The sequence below is a fragment of the Macaca fascicularis genome, chromosome 9, assembly GCF_037993035.2.
Source record: "Macaca fascicularis isolate 582-1 chromosome 9, T2T-MFA8v1.1".
Lineage (NCBI taxonomy): Eukaryota > Metazoa > Chordata > Mammalia > Primates > Cercopithecidae > Macaca > Macaca fascicularis.
The window spans coordinates 19,506,524-19,519,028 of NC_088383.1; the positions used below are offsets into that span (position 1 = coordinate 19,506,524).

General features: G+C 42.2%; 1 protein-coding gene across 7 annotated transcripts in view; it reads right to left on the minus strand.

Annotated features, from left to right (window-relative positions):
• Positions 1-12,505, minus strand: part of NSUN6 (NOP2/Sun RNA methyltransferase 6) — a 110,497-nt gene that overhangs the window by 53,320 nt on the left and 44,672 nt on the right. For all 7 annotated transcript variants that reach the window (XR_001493322.3, XM_065520390.1, XM_015455621.3 and 4 more), the window contains one exon: positions 4,364-4,508. Coding sequence is in view for 6 of the 7 variants with exons in the window: in XM_065520390.1 (XP_065376462.1) it covers positions 4,364-4,508 (145 nt within the window). In the remaining variant the exon portion in view is untranslated. The remainder of the gene's footprint in view (positions 1-4,363; positions 4,509-12,505) is intronic.

Sequence of the window (12,505 nt, forward strand, 5' to 3'; positions counted from 1 at the left end):
TTGTAAACACACCAATCAGCACTGTGTCTAGCTCAGGGTTTGTAAATACACCAATTGATACTCTGTATCTAGCTAACCTAGTGGGGACCTGGAGAACTTTTCTGTCTCGCACTCTGTGTCTAGCTCAAGGATTGTAAACACACCAATCAGCACTCTGTCAAAACGGACCAAACGGCTCTCTGTAAAATGGACCAATCAGCTCTCTGTAAAACAGACCAATCAGCTCTCTGTAAAATGGACCAATCAGCAGGATGTGGGTGGGGTCACATAAGGGAATACAAGCAGGCTGCCCAAGTCAGCAGTGGTAACCTGCTCGGGTCCCCTTCCACACTGGTGGAAGCTTTGTTCTTTTGCTCATTGCAATAAATCTTGCTGCTGCTCACTCTTTAGGTCCACACCGCTTTTATGAGCTGTAACACTCACCACGAAGGTCTGCAGCTTCACTCCTAAAGCCAGCGAGACCACGAACCCACCCACCGGGAGGAACAAACAACTCCAGGTGCCCTGCTTTTTTTTTTTTTTTTTTAAGACGGAGTCTTGCTCTGTCACCCAGGCTGGAGTGCAGTGGCCGGATCTCAGCTCACTGCAAGCTCCGCCTCCCGGGTTTACGCCATTCTCCTGCCTCAGCCTCCCGAGTAGGCGCGCCGCTTTTAAGAGCTGTAACACTCACTGCGAAGGTCTGCAGCTTCACTCCTGTCAGCGAGACCATGAACCCACCAGAAGGAAGAAGCTCCAAACACATCTGAACGTCTGAAGGAACAAACTCCGGACACACCATCTTTAAGAACTGTAACACTCACTGTGAGGGTCCGTGGCTTCATTCTTGAAGTCAGCGAGACCAAGAACCCACCAATTCCGGACACACTACGAGCTCCATGAGAAGAATCAGCTAAACCAAAGACCAGAGAAGTTTATGAGAGAATCAAGGTATGAGACAGTGAGAAGAGCCTTCTAGGTTGGGAAAAACCTCACAGACTGGTCAGAAAGATGACCAATGCAAAGGATCTCATATTCATTGGATCAGATGGTGGGGCAACTTATGTCCCAGGGCACTGTTGAAAAGAATAAAGCAATCAATCTGCAATTAGTGGAGGGTAACAGTGCTTTGTAATGCCAACTGAAGCACACAGTTAAACACAAAGAGCAGGGAAAGAGACAAAGTGAGCCCTGCTAAAACTAAAACCACTGTGATCCCAGGATTACTATGCCCATGTCAAAAAAGCCACTGAAGAATGACATCTCAGCTGCACATGCTGAAGGAATACAGTTTACCAAAATAGTGTCATAGAGCCATGACAGTAAACAAATAAGCAAACTATCACCACAAGCCTGGGGAGGAGGAGAATTAGCATTCAAGTTGTTACAATGTATTTGTCAGGCCTGTGAGCCCAAGCTCAGCCATTATAACCCCTGTGACCTGCACATACACATCCAGGTGGCCTGCAGGAGCCAAGAAGTCTGGAGCAAAGAAAAACCACAAAGAAGTAAAACAGCCAGTTCCTGCCTTAACTGATTAACTAAAATTATACTATTTTACTATTGTGACTTGTCCTTGCGCTACCTTAGTTGATGAACTTTGTGACGTTCTTCTTCTGGACAATAAGTCTTATGATCTCTCCACCATGCATCTTGCAACCCCTCCTCTGCTAACAATAGATAACCACCTTTTACTGTAATTTGCCCTTACCTACCCAACTCCTATAAAGCAACCCTTTCCCCATCTCCCTTTGCTGACTCTTTTTGGACTCAGCCCACCCACTCCCAGGTGAACTAAAAGCTTTATTGCTCACACAAAGCCTGTTTGGTGTCTCTTCACACGGATGCACTTGACAGTATTACCTAAAATGTGCCGGTTTTCAGTCGAAAAAAAAATAAGAGATACGCGAAGAAAAAGGAAAGTGTGACCTGTTGGTAGGGGAAATAAAAGCAGCAAACAAAAGTTAACTTTGAGAGAGTTTAGCTGCCAGATTTAGTAGGCAACAACTTTAAAGCAGCCAATAAAAATATGTTCAAAGAATTAAAGCAAAGGAAAACATGCTTAAAAAAGTAAAGGGAGATATGGTCGTCATGTTTCATCAAATAGAGAATATCGACAGAGGGAAATTTTTAAAAAAGGAAATCAAGATGTTGAAAGTACAATTCTTAAAAATTCCACTAGAGGGGCTCAAACAGGCTGACAGAAAAAAATGAGTGTACTTGAAGACAGATGAATACAGATTACGTACTCTTGTAACTGAGTGCTTGCATTTTTCCAAGAAAAAAGGAATGAATTACTATTTTAAAATTTATTTTCTGTTATCTTCTCTCCTTTCCCCATTCCTGTTTGTTTCCTACTTAGCCCTTCAGAAATGCAAATTTAACCTTTTACACACTTTCCCCTCACTAGACATTCTCTGCAGGGCAAGTTCTTCTAACTAAGCCTCCAAGACACATCTCTCCTAGAGAATTAACAGTTAATTTGCAGACCAAACCATACTGGCCAGCGAACTTTCACCCCCAGGAGGTGGTCTTGAAACTTCCACCCTCGAGGGGTTGCCACTCTTGTGGGGAGTAGGGGGGACTTCCATCCACCAGGAGAACATATCCAAATCATGCCGGCTTGGCCACTATTACAACTTATTTCTGCCCAGGAAGGTGCCAATTAAACTGTTAGATTAGGCACCAGCTAGCAGTGGGAGCCCTGCCCTCCTTCACTTCCCCATTTATCTTATAAAAGTGTCTGCTTTCTGCTCCAAAGGTGAAGCAGCACATATAAAGGCAGGATGCTTTGTGCCTCATTCCCTAAGCTAGCTTTGGAATAAACCATTTTCCTTGTACCAGATCTTACTCTTGTTAATCAGACTCTAAATGCAGCATGCAGCTAACCTGCTTTTTGGTTATAATCTGAAGGTCAGAGAGATATAACAATGAAGACAAATTACCATAAACTTCAGAGAAATGTGTGACATTATTAAGACAACTTAGGCATTATTAACACAACTTAGGTAGTCCCAAAAGGAAAGAAAGAAAAAAAGGTAGGAAAATATTCAAAAAATTATGGCTGAAAATGACCCATATTTGATGAAAAGCAATCTACACATCCAAAAGGAACAACTAGCTCTGAGGTGGACAAATGCAAAAAGATCCACAACCAGATACATCATTGTAAAAATGTTGAAAGTCAAAAGAAAAGAGAAAATGTTAAAGGCAGCAAGGGAAAAACAACTCGTCATGTACTAGGCAAGTGTAAAAGATTAGCAGGTGATGGTTAATCTAGAACAATGGAGCCCCAAAGATGGTAACATGACATATTCAAAGTAGAGAAAGAAAAAAAAAAGAAAAACCTGTCAACCAAGAATTTAATATTCAGTAAAACTATCTTTCAAAAATAAAGACCTATTTCAAAATAGGTCTTTCAAAAGTAAAGACCTATTTTTAAAAAAAGAGAAAGAGAAGGACCTAACAGACATATAAATAGCCAACAGGTATATGAAAAAATGCCCAACATCACTAATCATCAGGAAAATGCAAATCAAAACCACAATGAGATATCACCTCACCCCAGTTAAAATGGCTATCATAAAAACACACATATAAAATAATATATGCTGGCAAGGATGCAGAGAAAAGCAAACTCTTTTACACTGTTGGTAAGAATGTAAATTAATACAGCCATTATGTAAAATAGTATGGAGGTTCTTCAAAAATAAATAGAACTACCATATTATCCAGTAATCCTACTACGGGGTATACAGAAAAAGGAATTTAAATCAGCATGTCAAAGAGATATCTGCACTCTCATCCCAACAGTCAAGATACGGAATCCATCAAGAAATGAATGGATAAAGAAAATGTGGTACATATACACAATGGAATACCATTCAACCTTTAAAACAAAAAGAAATTATGTCATTTGCAACAAAATAGATAAACCTGGAAGACATTATATTATGCTAAGTGAAACAAGCCAGGCAGTGAAGGACAAATATTACAGGATCTCACTTAAGTGGGGAATCTAAAAAAGTCAAACTCATAGAAACAGAGTAGAATAGTGGCTACCAGAGGCTGGGGGAGGAAGGAGGAGAAAAGAATGGGGAGAAGTTGTTTAAAGGGTACAAAGTTTCAGTTGGACAGGAGGAGTAAGTTTTTGAGATCTACTGCACAGCATGGTGACTATACTAATGTATTTTGTTATTTCAAAGCTGCTAAGAGAGTAAATTTCAAATTCCCACAAGACAAGGATAAGTACAGTGATGGATATGTTAATTAGGTTGCTTTAATCATTTCACATTGTATACAAAATCATATACATGTCAAAACACACTGTATGCAACAAATATATATGATTTGTCAATTAAAAAGTAAGAAAATCAAAATATCTCACCTTCTGTGTCCTCCACCATATCAAGTTTAACCGCCTTTGTTCCATCAAAACAAAATGCCCTGATGGAATTCAGCCCTAACAATAAGGCATTCTGCTTTATTTTTTCTACTTTGCTGAAGATTTTATCCAGTGCTATAACTTCTCCCTAAAAAAAAAAACAAAACACACACACAGAGAAAAAAAAAAAAAAGAACACTATAAATCCAAAGCAGTCAAGTCATAAAATCAATGAGAAAAACTGATGAAAAATTATGGCCTTTTCCACCATCCTCCCATCCCTACTTTAAAACCTCTATCCATTAACCAAATATATGTGTCCGGAATTTATTCCTTCCAGTGGGTTCTTGGTCTCTCTGACTTCAGGAATGAAGCCACTGGATGGGTGTGGTGGCTCACGCCTCTAATCCCAGCAGTTTGGGAGGCCGAGGCGGGCAGATGATGAGGTCAGGAGATTGAGACCATCCTGGCTAACAAGGTGAAACCCCGTCTCTACTAAAAACACAAAAAATTAGCCGGGTGTGGTGGCACGCGCCTGTAGTCCCAGCTACTCAGGAGGCTGAGGCAGGAGAATGGTGTGAAATCGGGAGATGGAGCTTGCAGTGAGCCGAGATCGCACCACTGTACTCTAGGCTGGGCGACAGAGCGAGACTCATCTCAAAAAAATAAATAAATAAATAAATAAATAATTTTTAAAAACATAAAAAAAAAGAAAGAAGCTGCAGACCCTCATGGTGTTACAGTTTTTAAGGATGGTGTGTCTGGAGTTTGTTCCTCCAGATGCTCAGATGTGTCTAGTGTTTCTTCCTTCCGGGGGGGTTCGTGGTCTTGCTAACTTCAGGAGTGAAGTCACAGACTTTCGCAGTGAGTGTTATAGCTCATAAAGGCAGTGCAGACCCAAAGAGTGAGCAGCAGCAGGATTTATCATGAAGAGCAAAAGAACAAAACATTCACAGCGTGGAAAGGAACCCCAGCGGGTTGCCGCTGCTGGCTCAGGTGGCCAAGCTTTTATTCCCTTATTTGGCCCTGCCCACATCCTGCTGATTGATCCATTTGACAGAGCGCTGATTGGTCCATTTTACAGAGCACTGACTGGTCCATTGGTGCGTTGGTGCATTTACAATCCTTTAGCTAGACACAGAGCACTGATTGGTGCGTTTACAATCCTCTAGCTCGACAAAAAAGTTCTCCAAGTCCTCACTCCACCCAGGAAGTCCAGCTGGCTTCACTTCTCATGTATATCCAATTTACATTAAATACTTGTGTCATTCCATTAAGAAAATACACATTCTTGCCAGAAAAATAATCTTATAATGACTAGCAACTTTTAATCAACAAAACTCAAAACCAAGAAGTATTTGTAATCTTCTAAAGAAACTTAAAAACACCCACTGGAGGCAAACATTAAAAATCACCAATATGATGTGCCTTGTTCACCTCTGGACAAACACGAGCTAATGCTATTAGACAACGGCCTTAAAGTGCTTTGAGATGCAAATGAATGCTACTTGTAAAATTGGTCATTTTAATATTTTCCAGCTAGCCACATAAAATTCCTGTGAATTCTGGCAACCAAAACTGGAAAAATATGAGCCAAAACCTCTGTATAGCATAGCAAAATATTCTGGTGTGGTATAAAACGCAGTTCAAGAAAATTTTATGTAGTAACACTTTAAGTCAAAGTCAATAAAGATAAGAGGTAAAAATTTCGGAGGGCCAAGATACCTAAATAGAAACAGCTCCAGTCTGCAGTTCCCAGCAAGACCAACGCAGAAGGCTAGTGATTTCTGCATTTCTAACTGAGGTACCCAGTTCATCTCATTGGGACTGTTAGGCAGTGGGTGCCCCATGGAGAGCAAGCAGAAGTAGGGTTGGGCGTCATTTATCCAGGAAGTGCAAGCAGCTGGGGGACCTCCCTCCCCCAGTCAAGGGAAGCTGTGAGGAACAAACTATGCTACCTATCCTGGGTACTATGCTTTTCCCATGGTTTTTGCAATCCACCGATCAGGATATTCCCTCATGAGCCTACACAAGAACCCTGGGTTTCAAGCACAAAACTGGGCAGCCATTTGGGCAGGCACCAGGCTAGCTGCAGGAGTTTTTTTTGTATGCCAGTGGCACCTGGAACCCCGGTGAGACAGAACCATTTACTCCCCTGGGAAGGGGGCTGATACCAGGGAGCCAAGTGGTCTCACTCAGCAGGTCCCACTGTCATGGAGCCCAGCAAGCTAAAAATCACTGGCTTGAAATTCTCACAGCCAGAACAGCAGTCTGAAGTCAACATGGGACGATCGAGCTTGGTAGGCATCCACCATTATGAGTCTTCAGTAGGCTGTTTTCCCCTGACAATGCTAAGAAAACTGGAAGGTTTGGACTCGGCAGAATTGACCACAGTGCAGCAAAGCGGTTGTGGCCACACTGCTTCTCTAGATTCCTCCTCACAGGGCAGGGCATCTCTGAAGGAAAGGCAGCAGCCCTACTCAGGGGCTTACAGATAAAACTCACATCTCCCTGAGACAGAGCACCTGCAGGGGGAGGTGGCTGTGGGTGCAGCTTCAGCGGACTTAATCTTTCCAGCCTGCCGCCTCTGAAGAGAGAAGCTGATCCTGACAAAGGGGATTCTCCAAGCACAGTGTACCAGCTCTGCTAAGGGACAGATTGCCTCAAGTGGGTCCCTGATCCTCATGCCTCCTGACTAGGAGAGACCACCCAAAAGGGGTTAACAGACACCTCATGCAGGAGAGCTCTGGCTACTAGCATCAGGGCAGTGCCCTCTGGGATGAACCTTCCAGAGGAAGGAGCAAGCAGCAATCTGCATGCTGTTCTGCAGCCTCCACTGGTGATACCCGGGCAAACAGGGCCTGGGGTGGACCTCCAGTAAACCACAGCAGACCTCCAGAGGAGGGGCCTGACTCTTAGAAGAAAAACTAACAAACAGAAAGCAACAATATCAACAAAAAAGACCCCCCACAACAATCCCATCCAAAGGTCACCAGCCTCAAAGATCAAAGGTATATAAATCCATGAAGATAAGGAAAAGCCAGCACAAAAATGCTGAAAATTCCAAAAACCAGAATGCCTCTTCTCCAAATAATCGCAACTTCTCTCCAGCAAGGGAACAAAACTGGATAGAGAATGAGATTGACAAACTGACAGAAGTAGGCCTCAGAAGGTGGGTAATAACATACTTCTCCGAGCTAAAGGAGCATGTTCTAACCCAACACAAGGAAGCTAAGAACCTTGATAAAAGGTTACAGGAATGGTTAACTAAAATAACCAGTTTAGAGAGGAACATAAATGACCTGATGGAGCTGAAAAACACAGCACGAGAACTTCTTGAAGCATACACAAGTATCAATAAACAAATCGATCAACTGGAAGGACATCAGAGACTATTTATGCCTTGCTGATATAAGGCATAAAGACAAGATTAGAGAAAAAAGAATGAAAAGGAACAAACAAATCTTTAAAGAAATATGGGACTACGTGTAAAGACCAAAGCCATGATTGCCTGGCATACCTGAAAGTGACAGGGAGAATGGACCAAGTTGGAATACACACTTTAGGATATTATCCAGAAGAACTTCCCCAAGCAAGCAAGACAGGCCCACATTCAAATTCAAAAAATACAGGGAACACCACTAAGACACCCCTCGAAAAGAGCAACCCCAAGACACATAATCAGATTTTCCAAGGTTGAAACAAAGGTTAAGGGCAGCCAGAAAGGTCAGGTCACCTACAAAGGGAAGCCCATCAGACTAATAGCAGATGTCTCTGCAGAAACCCTACAAGCCAAAATAGAATGGGGGCGAATATTCAACATTCTCAAAGAAAAGAGTTTTCAACCCAGAATTTCACATCCAGTCAAATTAAGTCTCAAAAGCAAAGGAGAAATAAAATCCTTCCCAGGCAAGCAAATGCTGAGGGATTTTGTCACCACCAGACCTGCCTTACAAGAGTTCCTGAAGGAAGCACTAAATATGAAAAGGGAAAACCAGTAACAGCCACTGCAAAAAAACACCAAAATATAAAGATCAATGACACTATGAAGAAACTGCATCAACTAATGTGCAAAATAATGAGCTAGCATCATGATGACAGGATCAAATTCACACCTAACCATATTAACTTTAAATGTAAATGATTAAAGGCCTCAATTAAAATACACAGCCTGGAGTCAAGACCCATTGGTGTGCTGTATTCAGGAGACCCATCTCATGCAAAGATGCTCAAAATAAAGGAATGGAGGAATATTTACCAAGTAAATGGAAAGGAAAAAAAAGTAGGGGTTGCTATCCTAGTCTCTAGTAAAACAGACTTTAAACCAACAAAAATCAAAAAAGATAAAGAAGGGCATTACATAACGATAAAGGGGTCAATGCAACAAGAAGAGGTAACTATCCTAAATATATATGCACCCAATACAGGAGCACCCAGATTCATAAAACAAGTTCTTAGAGACCTACAAAGAGACTTAGACTCCCACACAATAATAATGGGAGACTTTAACACCCTACTGTTAATATTAGATCAATGAGACAGAAAATTAACAAGGATATTCAGGACTTGAACTCACCTCTGGATCAAGTGAACCTAATAGACATCTACAGAACTCTCCACCCCAAATCAACAGAATATACATTCTTCTCAGAGCCAAATGGCACTTATTCTAAAATCAACCACATAACTGGAAGTAAAACACTCCTCAGCAAATGCAAAAGAATGGAAATAAATAACAGTCTCTCAGACCACAGTGCAATCAAACTAGAACTCAGGATTAAGAAACTCCTCAAGGGGGCGTGCCCAAAATGGCCGAATAGGAACAGCTCCAGCCTCCAGCTCCCAGCATGAGAGACACAGAAGAAGGGTGATTTCTGCATTTTCAACTAAGGTACCGGGTTCATCTCACTAGGGAGTGCCGGAAAATCGGTGCTGGTCAGCTGGTGCAGCCCGACCAGCAAGAGCAGAAGCAGGGCAAGGCATTGCCTCACCTGGAAAGCACAAGGGGGAAGGGAATCCCTTTTCCTAGCCAAGGGAAACTGAGACAGACAACACCTGGAAAATTGGGTAACTCCCACCCTAACACTGCGCTTTACCAAGGGTCTTAGCAAATGGCACACCAGGAGATTATATCCCACACCTGGCCCGGAGAGTCCCACACCCATGGAGCCTCCCTCATTGCTAGCATAGCAGTCTGACATCTAACTGCAACGCAGCAGCAAGGCTGGGGGAGGGACGCCTGCCATTGCTGAGGCTTAAGTGGGTAAACAAAGACACCTGGAAGCTCCAATTGGGTGGAGCTCACCGTAGCTCAAGGAGGTCGGCCTGCCTCTGTAGACTCCTCCTCTGGGGACAGGACATAGCTAAACAAAAAGCAGCAGAAACCTTGGCAGAGGTAAATGCCCCTGTCTGATAGCTTTGAAGAGAGCAGTGGATCTCCCAGCACGGAGGTTGAGATCTGAGAACGGAGAGACTGCCTGCTCAAGTGAGTCCCTCACCCCTGAGTAGCCTAACTGGGAGACATCCCCCACTAGGGGCAGACCTACACCTCATACCTCACATGGCGGGGTACACCGCTGAGATGAAGCTTCCAGAGCGAGAATCAGACAGCAACATTCGCTGTGCAGCAATATTCTATCTTCTGTAGCATCTGCTGCCGATACCCAGGCAAACAGGGTCTAGAGTGGACCCCAAGCATCTTCTGTAGCATCCGCTGCCGATACCCAGGCAAACAGGGTCTAGAGTGGACCCCAAGCAAACTCCAACAGACCTACAGCTGAGAGCCCTTACCGTTAGAAGGAAAACTAACAAACAGAAAGGACACCCACACCAAAACCCCATCAGTACGTCACCATCATCAAAGACCAAAGGCAGATAAAACCACAAATATGGGGAAAAAGCAGGGCAGAAAAGCTGGAAATTCAAAAAATCAGAGCGCATCTCCCCCTCCAAAGGAACACAGCTCATCGCCAGTGACAGAACAAAGCTGGACGGAGAATGACATTGACAAGTTGAGAGAAGAAGGCTTCGGTCGATCAAACTTCTCAGAGCTAAAGGAGGAACTAGGTAACCAGCACAAAGAAACTAAAAACCTTGAAAAAAGAATGGATGAATGGATAACTAGAATAATCAATGCAGAGAAGACTTTAAAGAACTGATAGAGATGAAAACCATGACATGAGAAATACTTGACAAATGCACAAGCTTCAGTAACTAACTCAATCAACTGGAAGAAAGCGATTGAAGATCAAATGAATGAAATGAAGCGAGAAGAGAAGTGTGGAGAAAAAAGAGAAAAAGAAATGAACAAAGCCTCCAAGAAGTATGGGATTATGTGAAGACCAAATCTATGTCAGATTGGTGTGCCTGAAAGAGATGGGGAAAATCGAATCAAGTTGGAAAACACTCTGCAGGATATCATCCAGGAGAATTTCCCCAACCTAGTAAGGCAGGCCAACACTCAAATTCAGGAAATACAGAGAACGCCACAAAGATACTCCTCAAGAAGAGCAACTCCAAGACACATAATTGTCAGATTCACCAAAGCTGAAATGAAGGAAAAAATGTTAAGGGCAACCAGAGAGAAAGGTCGGGTTACACACAAAGGGAAGCCCATCAGACTAACAGCTGATCTCTCGGCAGAAACTCTCCAAGCCAGAAGAGAGTGGGGGCCAATATTCAACATTCTTAAAGAAAAGAATTTTAAACCCAGATTTCATATCCAGCCAAACTAAGTTTCATAAGTGAAGGAGAAATAAAATCCTTTACAGATAAGCAAATGCTTAGAGATTCTGTCATCACCAGGCTTGCCCTACAAGAGATCCTGAAGGAAGCACTAAACATGGAAAGGAACAACAGGTACCAGCCATTGCAAAAACATGCGAAAATGTAAAGTCCATCGATGCTAAGAAGAAACTGCATCAACTAGCGAGCAAAATAACCAGCTAATATCATGACAAGATCAACTTCACACATAACAATATTAACCCTAAATGTAAATGGACTAAATGGTCCAATTAAAAGACACAGACTGGCAAATTGGATAAAGAGTCAAGACCCATCAGTTTGCTGTATTCAGGAGACCCATCTCACATGCAGAGACACATATAGGCTCAAAATAAAGGGATGAAGGAAGATCTACCAAGCAAATGGAGAACAAAAAAAAGCAGGGGTTGCGATCCTAGACTCTGATAAAACAGACTTTAAAAAATCAAAGATTAAAAGAGACAAAGAAGGCCATTACATAATGGTAAAGGGATCAATTCATCAGGAAGAGCTAACTATCTTAAATATATATGCACCCAATACAGGAGCACCCAGATTCATAAAGCAAGTCCTTAGAGACTTACAAAGAGACTTAGACTCCCATAAAATAATAATGGGAGACTTTAACACCCCACTGTCAACATTAGACAGATCAATAAGACAAAAAGTTAACAAGGATATCCAGGAATTGAACTCAACTCTGCACCAAGCGGACCTAAGAGACATCTACAGAACTCTCCACCCCAAAGCAGCAGAATATACATTCTTCTCAGCACCACATCGCACTTATTCCAAAATTGACCACATCGCACTTATTCCAAAGTTGGAAGTAAAGCACTCCTCAGCAAATGTACAAGAACAGAAATTATAACAAACTGTCTCTCAGAGCACAGGGCAATCAAACTAGAACTCAGGACTAAGAAAATCAAAACCACTCAACTACATGGAAACTGAACAACATGCTCCTGAATGACTACTGGGTACATAACGAAATGAAGGCAGAAATAAAGATGTTCTTTGAAACCAATCAGAACAAAGATACAACATACCAGAATCTCTGGGACACATTTAAAGCAGTGTGTAGAGGGAAATTTATAGCACTAAATGCCCACAAGAGAAAGCTGGAAAGATCTAAAATTGACACCCTAACATCACAATTAAAAGAACTAGAGAAGCAAGAGCAAACACATTCAAAAGCTGGCAGAAGGCATGAAATAACTAAGATCAGAGCAGAACTGAAGGAGATAGACACACAAAAAACCCTCCAAAAAATCAATGAATTCAGGAGCTGGTTTTTTGAAAAGATCGACAAAATTGATAGACCGCTCACAAGACTAATAAAGAAGAAAAGAGAGAAGAATCAAATAGACGCAATAAAAA